This window comes from Aethina tumida, chromosome 2 (assembly GCF_024364675.1).
Source record: "Aethina tumida isolate Nest 87 chromosome 2, icAetTumi1.1, whole genome shotgun sequence".
Classification (NCBI taxonomy): domain Eukaryota; kingdom Metazoa; phylum Arthropoda; class Insecta; order Coleoptera; family Nitidulidae; genus Aethina; species Aethina tumida.
In genome coordinates this window covers 19,299,823-19,323,065 of record NC_065436.1, presented here as the reverse complement: position 1 = coordinate 19,323,065, position 23,243 = coordinate 19,299,823, and the positions used below count along the sequence as shown (strand labels likewise).

The 23,243-nt window shown below is 35.9% G+C and overlaps 1 protein-coding gene across 1 annotated transcript; it reads right to left on the bottom strand.

Moving 5' to 3' along the window:
• Positions 1-531: 531 nt before the first annotated feature.
• LOC109601208 (homeobox protein caupolican) lies at positions 532-22,591 on the bottom strand. The gene is made up of 5 exons (XM_020017430.2): positions 22,038-22,591; positions 15,386-15,700; positions 9,538-9,644; positions 1,979-2,286; positions 532-1,877 (listed from the first exon to the last, which is right to left on the bottom strand). The coding sequence occupies exons 1-5, from the start codon at positions 22,074-22,076 to the stop codon at positions 1,186-1,188; spliced, it is 1,461 nt and encodes a 486-aa protein (XP_019872989.1). The 5' UTR covers positions 22,077-22,591; the 3' UTR covers positions 532-1,185.
• Positions 22,592-23,243: the final 652 nt, after the last annotated feature.

Below are 23,243 nucleotides of genomic sequence, written 5' to 3'. Positions count from 1 at the left end.
AGATCATTTTTTAATAGGAATTGACAGGACGTATTCCTCACAGACTTTGGGAGTGTTTCTCAGTGCAACAAAGCTAATTATTAATTCTCTGCAAAACCATGTTGTAAATTAATTAAACCATGAACTTCATCTGATGCAAGAATATATTAATATTTTTTAATATTATTTTTAATGGTTATTTATCAATTTTCTTTTTAAATCATAAGTTTAAATAAATTATTATATCTAAAATACTAAAAAATATCAATTGTCAAGGCTATTAAAAATATTAAAAATGTACAAAATGAATCTAAAATTCTAAGCAACTGAGCTGATTAAATTTTTAAAACTCCCTTATAAAAGATCGTATAGATGTTAAATTATTTATTTATGTTAAATATATTTATTTAGTGAAAATATTTTAAAATAATTTTGTAACTTACCTGTATATTTATTGCTAGTTCACGTACTGTTGTTACTTACCTTTCAATTTCTCTATTTCAGCATTTCTTGCGGTAAATCGTACCAGTGCCCATAAATAAAACAAATAGATAAATAATGAACGATTTATTTATTGCAGCTTCGACACACGACTGGGTAAAATTGGAAATATAGAATTGTTACTGATCAATTAATTGATATGTCTGCTGGAAAATATACTCGTGTGTATGTATTTTTTTGTGTGTGGTGAACCTTTTTTATAATACAATGAATCCTAAATCTTTCCATGTACTGTATACTTTTATATGTATATATTTCTTAAATATTACACATTATAATAACAAATATTTGTTTACAAGTCTAAACTAGGTACATACATAGATACAAGATTTATACTGCTGCCATTTTGGGACAGTCGAATTTATATACAAAAATGAATTAGAGGGAACCACTAGAACACCAAATTTATTTACAATAAAAAACAGCAGGTCGAAAGTGTGGATAACCAACATAGTACGAGAGGAGAAACAAATATTACAATATATAAATAATTTAAATAACATGAACTCCCACTGCAAGTGTTTCGCACTGTTGTTTAGTGTTCTAGAACGGGCGCCGGGGAAGTAAGGAACGAAAAGGTATATCACATATAACTGTACAATCACTACAAATGCAGGCGTCCGTTTTACTTATTGTCCATCATTGGTCAATATGCACAAGATCCGAGGTAGTTTACGGCCAAATCTCGACCACCCTATTAAGCGGTCAAGCCTTATTCAAAGCCACCGGTTTCAGCGGAGTCTCCGAGCCAGACGACAGGCTGGACGTCGACGAAGGCGACATCCTCGAAGCGCTGGTGGTCAAACCCAGTGGCAGGCTCGACGAATTGCTCGACGTGGATGTGGCTGCTGCCAGACTTGCTTTGGTAAGTACGGAATTAAGAGACGAAGGTACTGTGTGACTTGCGTTAACCGCCCCCAACGTTCTCTGGTAAGTCTCCAGAAGACTGGCGTCGGGGGAACCGCCGCTGGCGGCCGCCAACTGCTGAGCAGCCGGACCGTACAGACTCCTGTAGAAGTCGTGCGGTCTTGCGTAGGGGGCGGTATGAAGACCTGGCGGTGGTAGTCTGCCCGCCAAGGATGGAACCAACCTTCCATGGGCTTGAGAGTACAATGTGGAAGCCGCGGAGTTCGGCGGTCCGTCGCTCTCTTTGCTGGCCATGTCCGCCAATGACCAGATTCTCGGCTTAGAAGTCACCGAAGCGGACATCTGGGGCGGAGATCCGGATGACCTGGGGGGCAGGAAGGCGGGATGGGGGGGACGTTCGTAAAGGTCTGGACTGTCCGGACCGCTGTCCGGTCGCGATTCGCTCCATTCGCTGGCTGTGTCTGGAGCCAAGCGAGAATGGGGCGGCCTGTCTCCGTCTTCACTTGAAGCGGTGCCTGAATCTTTGGAATCTGTAACAAGGAAATCACAAATTATTTCCTGTTTTTTTTTTTTTATTGCAATTAAACAATGAGGAAAAAGGTAATGGAAAAATGTAGAATGTTGTTATTACCTAGCAGATCTTTTCCGTCGGCGCTTTTGTGGTCTTGATCATCATCATCATCGTTATTGTTATCTTCGTCCTCCACTCTGTTTCTGGGTTCCCATGTCATCTTGTTTTCTTTTTTCAAACGTCTTCTTGCGTTAGCGAACCACGTTGATACTTGCGTTAATGTCATCTTGGTGATAATTGCTAGCATTATCTTTTCACCTTTAGTTGGGTACGGGTTCTTTTTGTGTTCATTAAGCCAAGCTTTCAAGGTGCTTGTCGTTTCTCGAGTGGCGTTTTTCCTTCGCGCTCCATTCAAATCCATACCATAACTGGAACAAAGAAATAACGAGTGTTAAAAACTGGAGGAAATGTTTGGATTTAATTGAAGAAGTATTGTTGGCAACAGAGAAAGTTCAAGAAGAGCATTACCAAAGATTGACAAAGGAGCGACCGAACAGTAATTAATTAAAAAATGATTTTAAAATTGATAAAACGACACTTTCACAAGAACGAAAAGTGTTTGACTTCATTAAAAAGTAATGTATGGCTATAATTAATTATAGTTTCGTGTTCGTCATCGAAGCCAATGAAATCTATAAATAACCAAAACTGGTCTTTGGAGCAAAACCACTGATTTAATAACACGTTCGTTGTGTTTTCGAAACCCGTCTTCATTTGCCCCGTACGTCTCTTTCAACCTCCGCGTTTCCGACCATCTCGGTCCCATGACAGATGTGCGTTGAAATCTTGCTTTATTTAACTGAAACAACTGTCTCGCCGCATCACCGGATCCGATTATTTTTTCAATAGAAAAACACGAGACGCGTAGACGTGAAAAACGCCGAGGGAGGAGAGCCCCCACGGTTTATAGATGGGAAATTAATAAAGCCGTCAGTATATCGGCGGGAGCCAGCGGCGCGTCACAATCCAATCTGTGCGACGGCAAATGGCGCACGTTTTAAAATGCACGCGGAGGGATGATTTGAAAAAAAAAATCGCACCGGAATGATACGCCGGGTTTCATCGCGTCCCTGATCGCATTATCTGCTTGTTTCCATAGCAATTGCTAATCGCGAAACGCCATGAACAGCGCTGCCAATCAAAGCGACGCGCGCCTGCGGGTTCAGCTCACTTCTCGCTTTTCTGCTTCTGGAATTGCTCCCTTTTGTGTGTCTCTTATATTCGCTGTTTGTTAACACGGCATGTGTTTTCGATCATTGTTCCTGCCCTTTGTGTCGGCTCTTCCAGCGTTGTTTTCGAACATAATTCTTTTATCTTTTGCCACCAAAGGGTTGAACAATAAAGAAATATATATACTGACTTTACGTCTATTTAAAATATTGATTGCTCTATGCACGTACAAGAGTTGAAACTAGAATGAATGCCCCTTCCTCATTTAGAATTCAGGATTAGCCCCCATAGCCTGAGGATAAAATTAATTTCATCAAAATTTTGGCTTTTACTGGTACGGCAAAATGACGTTAAGTGATCTCGCGATACGGCGTTTATCAAGTGATCACACTTTCAGGGTCGTGCGGTGATGCTGTGTGTGTTTTTTGGTCGCGCCCACCTCGTCGCGTCTCCTCGGTATGTAAATTCTCGTTCGGAAAGTTGAACAGTTGGGTTTCTGGTATATTTATTCTAGTGGAAAACGTTCGTCCGATATGCACCTGGCGACGGGCACTATCCGCGGTCCTCGTTAACAGCCAGTCGCCTTATCGGTGCTTCGATCTCGCCTTTATCGGGACCATCGCTTAAAACTGTCTCATGCCACGTCCGTTCGTGGGACATTTTTCAATGCCCCGGGTATAATCGCCTAATGATGGATGTCATTAGTTTCAAATAAATTAACGCGGTGAATTTATGAGCCACGTTGCGCACGCTAAAGAAACTGCAATTATGCATGAGGATGGACGATTGCTCACGGAGGATATCGGAGCGAAACAAAATGGACATGACAATTGTGCTTCACGGCCGACGAAAATATCGGCGTTTTATTCGACGGCTACTATAAAATGCGCCACTTTTCATTCGGCGTGTCACATGGTGTACGGGGGTTTATCGCCGCCTGAGTCCTTTAAATAATAATAATAATCGAAAGGCGAGATGAATAATGAAGTCTGCGATTGATGGATTGAAAAGTGCAATGATGTGAATTCGCAACGTGTCGATTGGGGTCGCCTCCTGTCAGTAGAATTAAATGTTTTACAACAGGGCATTTCAGCTAAATATTTAAGGATACGATAATCAAACATTGCTTCCTCATTGAACATCACAGACTTTTTAAGGTGACATTTTCCTCCAAAAGTGATTTGTTTTGCTGTATAAAGACAAACCGTTCTTCATCTTTATCAATTTTAGAAGAAGATAGATGGAAGAAAGATTTTTCTTCATCTCGATCAGTTTTTAATGAATAAGTTGATGAACGAAAGTTCTTCCAACTTGATCTATTTTAGAGAAAAATGACACTTAAGAAGTTAATTCAGCAATGTTTCGATGCCCTTAAATAATTAGCTTTCTAATTTGACTCTTTTACTACAAATTGAATGACACATCCTTGGTCAGTTGATAGTGGGGCCTGAACCCAATAAATATTTTACATTTCGAATTGTCTTATTTCTCCTTTGATAAATTGTATTAATGAATTAATTATTAGAATACCAATTTGTCAACTTATGTTTTCCCCATGTATTTCATGCATCGATATTATATTTCAGCAATGCCATATTAATCACAGTGTATGACGTAGGTGGTTTTCCGGTGCCTGATTTGACTTATCAACGTACTCGTCAAAATGCCACTGCTGACATTAATCTAAAAATAAATTAGTACAACAAATTTGCCGTTTGTAGTAAATAATTGAAATCTATCAGGCACTAATCGGTTATTTATGGAAATTTGTGCAAATATGTTTACGCGGACTAAACAGACATGTTCATTTGTTTCCTTGAAAAAAAAAAAATTAACAATTAGTATTGTTTATTGCATTTATGACAATGCCGATGAATAATGCATTTTTTGCATACAATCAAGTCAAAAAATCAAATTTAAACTTTGGCCGAGATGCACGTGTCGAATGTGTCGTTGTGTTTGAACACATACGTGCCGGACATTTCGAATGATCAGCTGCTTAAGTCTGACACCAGGAAATGACAAATGTCCACTTCCGAAATGACATATCGCATAATGATCAGCCCGTGACCGGTTCAATAGACATTAATTCTGCACTTAATGGCCGTAAAGCCGTACGATTTTCTATATTAAAATTTATATGGTTATTGATTGACGGTGTGTTGTTGGTGGGTAATTTACAGTGCTTCGCATGTATGTATCCGATATCCTGTTATTTTTTTTTCCGTTGCATAAGGTTATTGATTCCAATGGCCGAACCACAACAGAAATTCGTCCATAACTGTTGATTAGGGCTGCACGTATTCATACGGAGTTTGTATGTGTGCACTTTTTGCCCATTTATTTTTAGTCTAACATAAACTATGTTGGTCGCTTCGCTTTTTTAGTCGATAAGCTGCGATAACCTCGGCAATGACCGTGTCAAAGATTACGGCCCATATATATTTCAATTAGTTAATATAGAGGAACACACATAAAAAATAAATAAATAATGTGTAAGATGTAAACAATTCGCTTGTTTTTTGCAAGTCAGATCTCATGTGACGTTGAGAGTATAAAACGCGATGTGTGTGGTTTGTTTCTAGGAACACAATCAATTATAGAATTAGATGCACTTTATCTTATCGTAGTGGCTTTCAATTAGTTGGCAATAAATCAGCGGGTGTGGGACATTATCACTAATGTTTGTCTTAATAAGCCACCAAAGAAATTCACTGGAAGATTGATTAACAATGTTGCAATTGTTCAAAATATTCATAAAAATTAACAACAATTACAAAATTGATAAAATTTTGGACATAACAAACATAAAAATGGTATCAAGCTTTAAAAATTTAGAAATTTTGATGACTTTTATAAAATAAATAACAGGGACGAACATAATAAATTTAATATAACAAAATGGTTTTATAAATTATTAAGTGGGTGGTTCTTGGTATGGGACGGGATTATTTGAATTAAAACGTTGCTGCTTATTTTGCATACTTAGTGTACAATTCTCAGTAAAATGTGCTGATTAATGAATATTCTACAAAACGATCTATTTTTAGAATTCTTTTATTTCATGACTTTCATATAATATATACATAAGTAGGCACAAACTGTATGTAATTAAAAAAATAATGTATAAAAATAGATATATATTTTCTATTAATTTAATTAATTATTTAAATGTCACTACATGAAACATTATATATTTATAATTGCGTTTAACTTTCAACCCCCTGTTCGCTGTGACCGTATCGATCAAACTTTGCACCATTATTATTATGCACAACTATTGTATCTTGTTGACGTGTTAACACAGGCTAAAATTTAGGATCGTCAGTCGGCGATAACAGTGTGATATCTCGCTAAAAATACAAAAACAAAAATCCTGTCGTGTTCGAATCCACTTTTCGATATGTGCCCGTAATCTTTTGAATTTTTAGCAGTGCGTGCCACCATGCATTTTCCAACGACAATTTATGGAAAATGTCTTTTCGCTCTGGCTTCGAATTCATTTTATTTCGCCCCTTCGGACGAATTGCGCTCAATAACACACCTTTTATCTGAATTATTTGGTTATAAACTTGCACCCTCTTGATATTTATCGCGGCTTTATCAATATTTCAGCCGGAAGTGGATGGCGCAAATCCTATGTGCATGTTCCGGCCGATTTCCCGATCTAATCCTTCCGAAATAGGCACCCCCATTGAATTATTTATTTGTCGGGCCTTGTAATTGTTTAAAAATAGATCCAAGTGCGGCTTTTAAATAGATTAGAACCGCATTTAAATACGTTTATTATTAAAATGTGTTTTCGATTTCATGGACACACAATTTAAACTTGAAAAACCCACAGGCGACATTAGTCCGGCAAGAAAAATGTTGACGGCGGTCGTTTATTTAAATATTTTCGTGTAAACATTTCGCCCAACAAATTTCCAAGCGTTGTCCGTTCTCGTTTTTCAATGCTGTGCATTGTTCTGTTGAAAATATAATTTACACAAATTAGCCGTCCGACCGTTGGAACCCGTCCAGTATTACAAATAGTATTTACAAGTATGACGATTGACAACGGGACAACATAAAAGTCCCTGTCGGGAAGTGAGAAAAAATTTACCGGTGATTACTACAACAAAGCGGGATCGTTTGTCACAATTTATATTTGGTTGGACTAGAATAGAACTCTAATGATGTAAATATGGAAAAATGAACAAACCGTTACATATTTTAATTTAAAGTTATTAAAAACCAAAATTGGAGGTAATATTAATCTTAAAATTTAGATCTTTTTAAGAAGAAATATTTTATATCATAAACCAGATTTGGAAGTTTTTTTCTTTTTCGAAGTAGTAGTAAAAAAGGACACAATAATGGTTTTAATTCTTCTCCTACCATTTATCTTCAAACTTGGTAATTATCAGTTAACTGCATAATAATGAAGACATGAAAAAATGATAAAATCTTTACATAGTTTATCAAAAACCAGGAATAAAGGTAATGCTGATCTTAAATATTTAGTTCTTTTTAAATAGAAATATTTTAATATTTTGTAATATTAAATCATAAACCAGATTTAAAAGGTATTTCTTTCTGGAAGTAGTACCAGAAGAGGACACGATTCTATGACAATGATTTTAGTTACTTCTTCCTGTCATATATACACATTTGGTCATTATTAGAATGAATCAAAGATGGATAGACTACAAAATGATGAATTTTGAAGAAGAAATATTTTAAAGCAGTAATATTAAATTATAAACCAGATTTGAAAATTATTTCTTACTGCAGGAACAGCACACAATGTACGGATGATTGTATGTTTTAGTTACCTCCATTTGCCATATCTACAAACTTACTCATTTTGAGAATGAATCAAAGATAAAACCTTTACAGATTCTCCTGAGGGGTTGTGAATTCTACAATAATTGAAAATTACCAAAAACCAGGAATAAAGGAATACTGATTTTAAGAATAGAGGTAATGTTGATTAAGCATTTGATCTTTTCTTGGAAGAAATAATCTGAAGCAGTAATATTAAATTGAAAGTAAGATTTGGAACCTTTACAGTTTGTTCTTGCTGAAGATGGTAATAATTGAAAATTACCAAAAACCAGGAATAAAGGAATACTGATCTTAAGACATATTTTAAGGCTACTTTAAGGTTATTTTAATTAACTATTTTCTCCTGTCATATTTACAAGAATAGTGGTAATGTTGATTAAGCATTTGATCTTTTCTTGGAAGAAATAATCTGAAGCAGTAATATTAAATTGAAAGTAAGATTTGGAACCTTTACAGTTTGTTCTTGCTGAAGATGGTAATAATTGAAAATTACCAAAAACCAGGAATAAAGGAATACTGATCTTAAGACATATTTTAAGGCTACTTTAAGGTTATTTTAATTAACTATTTTCTCCTGTCATATTTACAAGAATAGAGGTAATGTTGATTAAGCATTTGACCTTTTCTTGGAAGAAATAATCTGAAGCAGTAATATTAAATTGATAGTAAGATTTGGAACCTTTATAGTTTTTTCTTGCTGAAGATAGTATACAAATAGATGGTATGACAATGTCTTTGGTTACATTCCCCTGTCATATCCACAATTTGGAGCCGGCGATTGTAAACTTGGTCATGATCGGAATGAATAAAAGACAGGAAAACCAGATACGACAGTGCACCAGCGGCGAACGGTGAATTACACAATATTGTTTGTTGTAAAGCGTACGAGGATGGTTCTTTTCCTTACAAGCCCATCGTTGGAGTGCATGTTAAACGTCTATTATCGGTGAGTCATGGGCACGAACTCACTTCCATGCAGATTTAGTGTTATTGCGCACGTGATTGATTCGAACCGGGCAACTTGCAACTCAGGGATTACCGGTAGTGTGGACATAAATCGCTGATAAATCCAATCGGCATAATCGTTTTAATGCACCACGAGGCGCATTCTCCGCGATCGCTCCACTTCTCCGACTTTATTATTGCCCCGGTTCCGAATTAACGGATAAATTACCGGATAAAACCAGACCTATAAATTCGGCAATATTCAAACTTGTAAATTAAAAGGGGCACCCCGGATTTGATGTTTTATTCAATGTGAAAAAGTGACGCGGTTGAGGGCCTCCGGGGGGTTTTGCGAGGGTGTTCGGCTCGTTATCGCTGTTAAATAATATACGAGGCACGTCTGCAGGGGTTAGGCCGGGACTCCTCAACCGATATGTGGCCGGAGACGGGATGTTGGAGGCGGGCACAGATAATGACACGTTACAAAATAATTAGATAATTGAAGGGGGGACGTGTAATACAATTTCTGGCAAATACTCTCATTAATGGATCTGTTTATTAATTGCTAATTAACAAAACGACCTTCAGGTGTTGTCGCCTTTATAACAGCTGTATTCTCCAACTGAATTATCATAGATTTGCATGAAGCAAGATAATACAAATAGTAAACTTACCCATTGAAAGGATACCCGGCGAATGCAGTGTCGTACGGATGGTAAACCGACGGGTAAGGCCAACCCGCTGCGCCGGCAGCCAGGTTTTCCTTGAGATCCAAGCCAGCCTAAAACCAAAAAGAATTAATTAATTATTAATAATATTCAATAATTATCGCGACCATTGAAGTGCAACCCATTCTAATTAAAACCAACGAAACCAGTGCGGCGCGTATGCGTTACACAGAACGGTTGTTTGTAGTCAATGCACTTGGTTTAATCAGTTATAAATACATATATGTGTACTAATTAATGTTGCTTTAAATGCGTATACGTTTAGAAATAAAACAATGACTTCCTACTGTGCAGCTCCTTCCTGTTTATTAATTAACTTTAGTTTACGTTAAAAAAAAAATAACACAATAACGTATAATAACAAGCGACCCGATCTGGTCTCAGATTACCTGAATCATGCAATTTTATTAAAACAATGTTCGTGCTAAATAAACCTTCTCTATACGTATAAATAAGTACTTTGTGCATTGTTTATGGCTCGTTCGGTTTGTAACACCTTAAGTACCGATGATTTATTGTCCATAAGTGGTTTACGTTATAATTTACCAGATCCGGCAACAATTGGTCGGACTAAGCTCGTTGAAAAGCCGTCGCACTGAAAGAAGTTAGTTTTGGTGCACGCCAGCCATTCACCGCACATTTTGATTAATAGATTTATAATTACAATGTACGTACGCGGACAATGAGGCGCGTCTGAACAAATTACGCGTGGGTCGGACTAATGAAATAATTAAGAAAACATGACACCTCAAATTGAAATAACCCGAAGGCAGTTGGAGATCCGATTGAATGGACGCTTTGTGGCGGATTAAGTCCCATGAAAAATTTCGTTTTGTCATAAATCAGCGCCTCGGACGTGTCTATATAACTTCATTACAGATTATTATATTAATCACGGCGCTCTTGTGGGACCAACAATGAGTCTGACAGCCCGGCGTACGATGTTTGGTCTTTAAATTATTTTAAATGGCTGCCTGGCTGGATGTGCGCCCGTTGTTCTCCCGAGTTTCACTTGAGCATTGCTAAACTACATGTAACTAACTGTCGGCGAAGATATACGAGCGACAGGGAATGAAAAATTATCAACCGTTCGCATTAAAAATAAGATTATGTGGAAATAAAAACGTAATAACGCCGACTATTATTAGTGCGCTAAACGGTTTATGAAGCAGTAAAGCTCAACTTATAGGCAAACTTGGGGCGACAATAAACTTTAAGAATTTGTTATCTAACGCACACATTTTTCTCCGTTTAAACATTGAAACAAAAAAGTACCATTCTAATTCGCCCCCAAAATAGATTCAATTAATTTATTTGATTGCCTTACAAGGGATGCACCCAACTTCCCGATAAACAAGCACGTCAGTTACCCAATTCGGTACAGTTCGGGTCTTGGAAACTTTCAACTAAATCATGGATGTAGTAAAACCGGAGCGTCGCAGTTGTTCCATAATTGGAGTGGACGAAAACAGGGAAGCCAGGACAACAAACTAGTTCGGATCCGTGTGTCCAACTTGGCTGATACAAAACCCATTTGTTTGCCAATCAAAGTTTCAGCATACGACACATGTTTACATGGTATTTGAGATAGTATTTACGCTACACCATGTTAAATTACATTACTGTGCATTAGAGTTTCGTGTTGTTAGTACTTAGAACAACTCGGGGAAACTAGAAGAACCCGCTTTGGGTTTCGAACATGAATATACAACCGGGTCTGTATTTATACATATTTCATACGTGCCGCTCGGATATTTATTGCCTTATTTGTTATGGACACGACACTGAATATCTTTAAAATAATTGAGAGCAAGTGACCAATCTAATCAGCACAAAGTTTTACACAGTTTGCATCAGTACCACAAAGTAGGAAAAAGTGTGTGTGCGAATTGATTAAATTACACGCTCTATAATTATAGCATTGTAAAAAACTCAATTACAATAATCAGATTTCAATATTACGTCTGTTCCGTTTCACCTTCGAAACAGGTGGTCGTACAACACAGCATCGGAATCCAGTTTGCGTCCACGATTCTTACGTATGTTCTAATTATCGGTTTATTTGTAAATTCCACCGAAATGATCAGGCATTCCAATTATTCTTTAATGATTTTAATGGCGAGTATGGAACAACTGTCAAGCGCAACAGTACGACTAGTACCGAAGAACCAGGTGATCGTTTTAGTGCTGAAGACAACCACAAACCTTGATCTGGTTTCTAGTACACATAATACGTTCATAAGATCAGCTTTAAACGTTACTAACATTTTTAATTAAAACATCACACCTTCGCCTCAGATTAAAATGTGTTAAATTGGTTTTCGATTAAAAATGTTGTCGTGTATATTATTAAAACGGACATAATTTACACAATGCTCGTTGTAATGGTTTCTGTGTGACACATTTACAATTTTTTTTGAGTGGAAAGGTTATCGAATTGTAGTGTTTTGTTTACAAATACATTTGTAAGCCTAATTTTTAAACTGTCCACATCAGATCCGTATTGACGCCGTTTCGTTCTCAATGACACTAACAAAGTTGTTGATGCTGAGACCTGAATACTATCCTCTAATAAATCTTGTTGCTGTATTATAAACAAGTTTATGTAAATATGTTTATTAATTAATCGTTATTTGTTTTATCGCTATATAAATTTGTAACTGGACCACACACATCACACACATTAGTATAAAGTCCAGCATCAATATTAATTTTTAATTGTGAAAACAGCCTTGTCATTTTTTGTTGTAACAACACGCATAAAAATCCGGAACATAAATATGAAATACTGAATGTATGATGTCCTCACACGATAATTTATGAATAATAAGGTAACAAGTAATTACCACTGTTTTTATCATCATTATTATAAAGCATAAATACATTATTAATTATGTTAATAACCTTTCAAAATTACAGCAAATGTACACGATAGCACAATTTATTAGGCATTTTGGCAAAGCATTAATATTGAAATGTTGCTGTTATCAGTGCAAATGGCACATAAATTCCTGCACCACGTAAGTAGCATTATAGCAAATTAAACAAAAATATTCTTTTCAAAACTAATTGGTGCTTATTTTCGGCCATTTATCGCAATTAACACTTATAATCCACACACTACGAAACTAGTTTTAAAGTTCATTGTAACTACACTTTTTATTTCACCCAGAGACTCTGGATAATTGCGGTTTTTTAATGTCTAGAAAAAGTCTAGTTCATTAGTTAAATGTTATAAAAACTGAAAAACCCGTTAATTAATAACACATTCGTAGTAATTAACGCATCAACTGGCATTGCTTTTAAATTAATTAGATCTTTAAAAGCAACAAGCAAAACAGACGTGTGCAACAAAAGCTGATATGCCCGAAAGGAGTCTTGCAAAATCCGAGTTGTCACATGATTGTACCCTTGACTGATTAATAGTGCGTTTGTAATATGCAAAAATTAATTGTTTGTACAACACTAATTAGTTTAAATCGATTCGAAAAATGTAAAACAAACATGTTTTATTCATTCCGATTAAGAATTGCTTGCGTCAAGCCGATACAGCACTTTACTAATTACCGGCTTAAGTGATTCAATAATTAGTTTTAATAAAGTGTTTACACGACAAAAACACAGACTAATGGATTTCATGGACTCATCACATTTTTCTATGTCGATGGAAAAAAAAAATGTATTACTTCGTATGGAACAGTTTAATCCGAGAATTATTCGACATATGGAGAACCATAACCGAGTAATGGGTTACCATTAAAACGCACTGGATATCATGCAAATGGTAACATGAACTAGATAGTGTTAACCTTGCAACATATGTTAAAAGCACTCAAGAAGAAAACGTAAATGCTTAAAATTTTCAATCACTCGCACCGGTCACTTTTTCCGACGGTAACGTTGCACACACCATGTTGTTTGTTGCTGTTTAATGTCAATGCTTTTAATGTTTGCTTTCGGATAAGTAAATATTGATTGTTACGCTTGAACTTTGCTAAAACACCGACAATTTTATTACAAGCCGCCTAGATCACATGATTTCAATCCAACAATGTCGTTAAACGTGGCGATTTCTTTAGCATATCATGCATTAAATATGAATTGCAATACATATGCATTAGTGGAGTACTAATCGCAAATATCTACTTAAAATTTTTTATTACTTTGCTAATTGCACAAACTAACATTTAATTAGGTTATTAGTATGTAGTGTCACTGTTCCACGACCTATTTTCGACCAAAGACATTTTATAAATGTGATAAAATTTTGGTTAATCATCAACATTAATTGTCACAAGGTTAATTGGGGTGCGATCAGATTTTAAATACCAACTGAAAGCAAATTTAGTGGTGCTGTCAGAATTTTGGAAAATATAACCTCAATTTTGACTTCTAAATGGAATATGAAATTCCTAATTTAAATTATAATCTAAATTGGAGCAGACAGCTTCATAAAATTTAACAAATTTCTATCTTGGAATAATTTAAAAATTAAAATCTGATTAATTAACGCTTATTTAACATTTTCTATGTTTTGTCTCTTAAGTTTATGTTAGAAACGATTTTAAAGCTGCCTTCAATGATTTACAAAATGTTTTTTTGACAGCTTCATAAATTGGAATTGGAATTATTTAAAAATTAAAATCTTGATTAATTGACACTTATTAAATATGGATGATTCTTTACTATTCATCTTATCTTTACTTTTCTACGTTTTGTCGCTTAAATTTATCTTAGAAATGATTTCAAAGCTGCCTTCAATGATTTACAATAAAATGTTTTTTTTTTTGAACAGACATCTTCATAAAGCTTAACAAATCTCTATCTTGAAATTATTCAAAAATTAAAATCTTGATTAATTGACACTTATTAAATATAGATAATTGTTTACTGTTCATCTTGTCTTTACTTTTCTATGTTTTGTCTCTTAAATTTATGTTAGAAACGGTTTCAAAGCTGCTTTCAATGATTTACAACAATTTTCTTTTTTTTTTTTTTTTGAACAGTCAGCTTCATAAAACTTAACAAATCCCTATCTTGCAATTATTTAAAAATTAAAATGTTGATTAATTGACACTTATTAAATATGGATGATACTTTACTATTCATCTTATTTTTACTTTTCTACGTTTTGTCGCTTAAATTTATCTTAGAAATGATTTCAAAGCTGCCTTCAATGATTTACAATAAAATGTTTTTTTTTTGAACAGACATCTTCATAAAGCTTAACAAATCTCTATCTTGGAATTATTCAAAAATTAAAATCTTGATTAATTGACATTACTGTTCATCTTGTCTTTACTTTTCTATGTTTTGTCTCTTAAATTTATGTTAGAAACGGTTTCAAAGCTGCCTTCAATGATTTACAACAATTTTCTTTTTTTTTTTTTTTGAACAGTCAGCTTCATAAAACTTAACAAATCCCTATCTTGCAATTATTTAAAAATTAAAATGTTGATTAATTGACACTTATTAAATATGGATGATACTTTACTATTCATCTTATTTTTACTTTTCTACGTTTTGTCGCTTAAATTTATCTTAGAAATGATTTCAAAGCTGCCTTCAATGATTTACAATAAAATGTTATTTTTTTTGAACAGACATCTTCATAAAGCTTAACAAATCTCTATCTTGGAATTATTCAAAAATTAAAATCTTGATTAATTGACATTACTGTTCATCTTGTCTTTATTTTTCTATATTTTGTCTCTCAAATTTATGTTAGAAACGATTTCAAAGTTACCTTCAATGATTTACAATAAAATGCTTTTTTATGTGTAATGATACGTACCGTGGGGGTGTAGAAGGGCGCTTGATCAGCTCCCAGAGCTGGGAAATAGGCAGCCATTCCTTCGGGATAAGGAGCGCTGTACATGGACAGTGCCGGAAGACCGGGCACGCTTCCGGCCAGCCTTTGATAACCTAAAAGTTCGTACTGGCATGAGCACACACTCTGTCCGGTGATGGGATCGGTGAACAGGGGACGACCCGTATCACAGCACCTTTGACTGGGAGCGGGAGGAGTACCGGGTGTTGGAGCCGATGATGTCACTGCCATGCTGCTTGGTGGGGTGGTTGATTGACTAGGACCCGATGATACTGCACTCTGAAATAAGAATCATTGACAAATTTAGATACGAATTTCTCATTGGGTTTAAGACTTCTTATAATTAAATAACTATGAAAATAGTACTTTTCAATATCCCAATTAATTTTATTATGCAATATCGACCTACGAAATGATTTATTTTGATTGAGTGTACATAAATCAATCAATCCTGAGCAACAAACGCACCCTGAGTGGAAAAAACTTGCAGAAACGGTTGCAATAATTCATGATACCTAGACATAAATTTCATTTTGAAGGGGATATCAAAAAGGAGACAGAGGAGGACGGCTTCAAGGTGATTTATATTAGGATTATATGCGGTCTCAAGTCGACAGGATTTTCCAGAAAAGGAGAGCCTCTTAATGTTATTGGATTATCCGAATAAAATTCATGAAAAATCGGACCAGAACGTTTCTGGAGGAACTAAATGGAAGACAATGGCCAATAATTGCTTAAGAACATGTTGCGATTTCTGATAACGGGAAAATTTTCTCTTCCTATTAGCGGTGTATTGAAGAGACAATCCCTAATGTGACACTTCACACATTACGGTTATTATTTATGTGCGTTCTCGGAATTTATATGGGCAATTTTCATAATTCTGCAGTTGAAATATGGTTTCTTAATAGCCAGGATGCCATAAATTGCAAGAATTACTCGAAACACACAGGAGTTTTCACAATATCGTGTTGCGTACCCAGCTCCAATCACTATTACTAATTTTAGAGACTTTCATGTTTATGAATTAATGAATTTCATAAATCAAATAACATTTAATTACCCTCCTCTTCACTATTTTGATACTGTTCCATTTTAGTTTTTATCAAATGGATTCGCATGGAAATGGTTAAAGAGAATGCAACCATAAATCAGTTTGTGGTCGAAATATTAGCAGTTTTACTGTGCATAAACCATTTATGGCCCAGGCCCGTTTAAAATCAAATACCGTCCCCATTATGCGTAAGCGTTCGACTGTAAACCGTGGACGTTTCATTAAACAATTATTATAAACAGAGTTAATTCGCCATAATGGCACCAGTAAATAACGGCAATCGAAACACACCACTTCCGCAGGACCGCGGAAAACGATCCATCAAGACATAAATGCATTAGAGTCACCCCTAAATAGAAAAGTATCGGACCATAAAGACCCCGAGTGTGATTTATAATGATTTAATATTTATTTTGATGGGTGAAATTCGGCGTTACAAACATTCAAGGGTGGGCTGTGCCGACATCTGCCACCCCAGTCGACTCTAAGTACAAGGATGGAAGGGCCATTGTCGTTTGAGTTTACTGTTTGGAACTCGGTAAACGCACGTCTCTCCTTTTGTTGTTTGGATTGGGTTTTTACTGCTCTCCTACCTTTGCGATCTTTCTATTTAAACATATTAATATCTGGGGTGTGAACACTTTATTTATTACGGCATTAAAGGATCTACTCAATGGGAATCGGAACCGTTGCTCTTTTTGAGTAAATACAATTACACGTTCGAATCCTTTTTATCGGTTACAGATTTTGATGGATCTGGCTTTGGAATTAGTTACAGCAAATCAAATTTGCTGAAGACCTGACTTTAACTGTTGGTACTATTGTGTCAGAAAATGATTTATACACAATTTTGAGGTGGAGGAGTGGAGGAACATACTGAAAAAAGTTTCTTGGTCTTCAAGAATCCTAAAATTCTCACCAACAAACCTGGAATTTGACAAAATCGCTGACCAAAAACGTGATGAGAATCTCCGGTCCATAGGCCGTGGTTTTTTGCTTGAACACTTGTCCGCGAATAATAAACTCGTGAATAATTCAACCGGCGACTCAATCAAACATCTATATAAGTAAACCATAGTTAGGCCATTATAAATGTAAATGCCAGCATATAACATCGAGAATCCCGTACGCGATCATAAATATTAAAACCAATATGAGACATTTTTTACACTTTAATTAATGTTAACGACGGTACTGGACGCTGGGGCCACGTTATTAATTATTTTATGAGGTACGTGTCGCATCACAAGTGGTCTCACAACGGAGCAACTTGTGAAATCCCATGTAATGTTAATTGTTTGCGTTCTGTATTATTTTTTTTCCGCGGGCCGGATTCCAGAACGAGATCAACAATTAGCCGTAATTGTTGCAAACGTTTGGAGTTTCTAACAATAGTGATGAAACGCACTTTCGAATCGGACGGAGAATGCGCCGCATAAACAGCCAATTTTGGTACATGGAGAGGATTTAACTGTTTTGCAATGTTCACTTATGGTGGCTTTGTCATTCTTTGATCATTTTTAGCCAATTTGGTTACTAGAACTCAATTTGGTGTCAATGTTGGTTGAGAAACTTTTTAAGATGATTGGTATGGACCATCCTCGAAATGGAAGAAAGTTTAAGTCGATCCTTAAACGTGTTTCTCGACTGAAATCTCAAGGAACTTTTAATGTTTTGAATGTACTACTAATCTTGGTACCTGGAATGGATTTAACTGTTTTACCATGTTTTTTCTTATGATGCTTTTGTCTTTTTTTTTAAATGATCTTTAATTTATTCCATGACCACAATTTAATTTGGTGTCAAAGTTGGTTAGGAACCTTGAAGATGATTGATATGGTACGATCTTCGAAATGGTAGAAAATTCAATTCCATCTTTTAACGTGTAATATTAGAAATGAGCTATAATTCAACAAATTTTAATTGTATCAGTTTAATAACAGTACCAAGGCATAGCATAAACAATCAATGTTAGTACTTGAAAGGTACCAACTGTTTTATCATGTCTCTTATGATACTTTTGTCGTTTTTTAATCGTTTCTAGCCAGTTTGGTGTCAAAGTTGGTTGTGAAACTTCGAAGATGATCAAGGTGGTACCATCTTCGACATAGACTTAAAGATCCGCGCTACAAATGATTAAAAACTGAACAAACTTGTGAAGTATCAATACAGTAAACAGTGTCTTGGTTTCGTCAAATATTTGTGCACCAATCCCGAATCAATTAGGCGACGATGCGTTAGAAGAAGCTTATCTCCACCTTTAATGAGAGCATCGGCCGATTCTCCCCATACAAGTTTAATTAATTCCTGTATTGCCATGGAAATTTGCGTAAGGGGCGTGTAGACGTCGTAACCACCCCTCCGGCCTATCATTTCGTCGTCAAACATTTCTCGCTATCTACCCCCGGAGATCTTCGGCGAGGCGTCGCGAAATTATCTCTCGAATTACAGTGCGGTGCGTGCGGGGCAGAATCGACCCTTCGCAACTGGAACGACAAGGGCCAGAATCCCTCGGTGATTCCGGTTTTCGAGACCGCTGAGCCGAACAATAACCGAGTTGGTTGTGTGAAGGGCCTCGGGGAGCGCGCTCATGTGTGATGCGAGCCGCCATTATTAAAAATAAATCTGGCTTTTTTGCGACGCTTCTACTTTTTTCGGCATCGGCACCCTCCGGTATGTGTTTATTAAGGCCAGGGATTAGCATATTGGTCCAATATGGGAGAGTTTGGTTTGCTGATGATGATGGGGAATTTTTAAATAGAGATTACTGACTCCATTTGAATCAGAAAATTACGAAACTGAATATTTTAATAGATGAAACTTCTGTAAAACAATTCAGTAAATAGAATGTAAAAGAAACTATAACTGCATGAAATTTAAAATGGATAAAATTTGATGGAAAAAAACAAAATAGGGAACTTATTTTGTGAGTGTCACACTTCAGGGGCCACATGGATAGGAGAGCGTATAGAAATATGAGCACTTAATTTTTACAACATGCCGCTTTCTAAAATAACTAATACAATTTAAAATTCTAATTTTTAAATAAGTAAAGAAGCGGCCTGGATTGTCGGTTAAGTCAATTACAAATAGGCGGTGTAAAAAGGTGCAATCTGATAACAAATGCTTAAATACCTGCTCCTCAATAATGTAGCAATCTACCAACACACACCTTTGCTTAACTCACACTTACATTTGATAATACATCTACATTTTATATATGTTATTCCCAGCAATATATCATCGACAGTTTTGTAAACTATTGCAGATAGTGAAATAGGTTTTTCCAAGCACATAGTTGCATTCTTCCACTTAAAGCAACAACAACGATATGCACCTATGATAAAACAATCAACGTACATGCTTTACAAACCAAACAAAAAACTAGTACCTGCGTCCAACTATATCAAGTTTCGGACAGGAAATGAACGTCACAACAATTTGAAATGGTATCTCTAACCTGGTACAGCTGTTAATAAGGCGTTAGCTTTTTTTGACTCGTTAAAACGCCAAACGCAATTAATTATTGTTCGGTGAGTGTTGTAATGGGGCCATAATCGACTCTGTATATAAATATTTATGGCTTCGAACAGTGACATGTGGACGAATATGTTAATTCAACATAAATTAAAGGATTTACGTCATTACATCAACAGTTAAAGAATCATCAATTTTTTAATAATTTTAAGTAGCTCAACAATTAAAGAAATCAAAATGCAGAGCAAAATGTATTTCCAGCGAAAATGCAGTAACTACGGGAACATGGAAATTAATAGAAATTTTCTTCTCATCATCTCATTTCTTCACACAATTAAATATTGGGAAGAAAAAAGTTTTTGGCATTATTTTGATCAAAGCAGGCGCAGCTTAATAATAGTTTGTTTTATTTAACTAAATATTAAAAATCTTAAGGACATTGAGAGGATAATGGTCCGATCTCGAAGTTTATTTATAAATTGGATCTTTGGCCAGGTAAAATCTTCTTCCTTATTTATCTTTCGTTGGATCCGCCCAGGGGTTTGTTGTGAAACCTCAAATTACCGTCATTATATGGCCCATTGATGGAATGCTTGAAAGTGTGAAAATGATGAATTATGGGCGGACGTGTTTGGAATGAAGGACGAGTATTTTGTAATTTATATAGTATTATAGTTATTACGTTCATTTTGCTTGCACATATTGATTACTTAAGGTGTTAATGGCAAAAAATAAACTAATAACATTTGCATTTTGCAATGTTAACAATGTTAATGTTGGTTATTACTGAAAGAGAGTTATAAGATGCTTATGACCATTTTCCTTCAAATTGTAACTTTGCTACCTTACGTAGTTTTATGGGTTGTGTCAACGACGAAAATGATTAGGTAATGGTGGTATGATAGTGAAAGAAGGCAATTATTTTTTCAAAGTAATTATTGTTCGATAATGTGTAAATTGCAGACCCGAGTCGTTAAATTAAGGCAGGAATGTCAAAGGGAGATTTTTAATTTTCTGCATTATCTGACAAAAAAGAATAAATCTCAATAATTATTCTACCTTGACAGTGTTCTAAATATTAATATTTTTTAGAAATTCTTTTATACATTTTTAAATTATGCTTAATTAACATACTGATAATTTATTTGTAATGTAAATTGTTTCCTTTAGTGATTTGTTGTTAACATTGTTTATCAAAAAGAAAAATTTTTGAATAATACAAGTTGTTAAAGCACTTATTTATGAATGCATGTATATAAGTGTAAGTGACAATTTGGCTTTATATTAAAATAAATATCATGAGCTAATATTATTTATTATTCTTATAAAAAACGTTTGTATTATGCATTTTTTGTATTAACAAAATTGATACTATTAAATAATACTCTCACTATTGAAAAATGAATATTAATAAAATATTTAGTAGATGACTCATGTTATTTTTCTTAATTCAGACTACAATAATTAAATTAATTATTGAAAATTATAGTACAATGGTTTACTTATTTATATACGATTTATATTTATTTTTATTTTTCCTATAAGAAAATAGAAATAAAAATTGTTATTTCTAATAGAATAAAATATACATTTTTATTGTCAATACATACAAGAAAATGCGTATCAAATATTATTTATTTTATTATTATTAATTTTAATTAATTTATTGAATTTTCAATACAGAAAGTAATGTACATCCCCATTTTACATTGAAAAATAATTAATTAAACCAGTTAGTTAAAATTAATAATTAATTTATATTATTATAAATATAATTGGACAATTTAAAATAAGTAGTAATAATAACAAAAATTATATAATTACTATAATAGTCAAGAAAAATTGTAGTAGGGACAGTGTGATTAATTTTTTATTTGGCATTTTCAGAATGAAAAAATGTGGGGACGGTAAAACGTGTGGTGAAAAGTTGGGCGCCAAAAGCTTGAAGACCGGGAGGCACATGGGATTTGTTTATGTGTGTTAGAAGTTAGTTCGCCGGGCCCTGCGCATTTGAACCGGCAGGCCAAAACGGCGATAGTTTTCAGGGGGGTACCGTGAGAGAGCAAAGTTTTTGGGTGGCAGTACCTGAGTATTCGGCGATGATCGGAAGGCAAACTGGGACATGTTTGTCCCAGTAGGAACTCCACTCACTGAGTCGTCGCCAAAGGAAGCATGGCTTCCAGCACACAGCCCGCACACAAAATTTCAGTAGTAAGTCGTTCGTATGCACTGAACTGAACACAAACTCTGTCCCGGGTGGCGGACGACACGTGTAGTTCGTGGTGGTCAGTCACTGGGTTCCGCGGTGCGATGGATGTACGAAAAGTAGTAGCCGATCACTAAGTCGTCGACACCAGGTGATAATTGCGGTGGTCGGAACGGTTAGAAGAGTTCGCTTCTTTCTGTCGACGTTGATTTTTGCGATTGTGTTGTGCGGTGGGTGGAGCAGAGTGGGAAGCCAGGGGGAGGGTGGGGAGTATATTTCTTTGTTGCGGTCAGAGCGTCTGGAAATGAGTCCTGTTTTTGCCACCGACACAACGCGACTACTGATGTCACGGAATTCTTTTAACGGCGACAAATTGTCGCGATCACACAACACACAAGCGCAGTAGTCGCGGCGATCCGTAAAAAATCCTCGCTAGTGGCGGGGTTTCCTCGAGGGACTAGCACGGTCTTTCTGAGACGGAATTTTTGTGGCCTCCCCGATTGATACCACCACCACTAAAAATTGCGCCCTACTTCTTTTCGCCTCCCCACCACGGCCGTCGGGCCGCTTTTTTCCCCTCCGCGGCCGGATTGAAGAGCACGGCGAGCCGGTACCGCCTGGGAACGCCCCCACGTCTCGCCCAATCCAGGACGTGTTTGATAGATCGGCCGTCGCTGCCGCCGCGTGCTGTTGTTGCCCGTTGCCGTCGAGTTTGTTGCTCCGCTCCGTTCGTCCTGCTCGCTCGCTCGCTCGCTCAACGTAGCCCGCACCCGCTCACCGTGTTCTCACCTTCTTTCCTTTTTCCGTGCTCTTCCTTCTTTTCCGCTCGTCTTTCTCGACGTGCCGCTCTCGCATCGCGGTCACATGGACGGGTTAAGTCCCCGCCGCGTTGCCCCTTCGACATCTGATCTGTGCCACCTCGTCTTACAAAACTTCCATCATTACCAGGACTAAACTGCTTTCTTACGGGGGTACAGCGATGTGTTCTTGTTTATATTGAACCCATTATATTTACCACTTCCCATCCTTCTTTTATTCTTATGAATATGAATTCATAATGTTAATATTAATTTAGAAAAATGTCT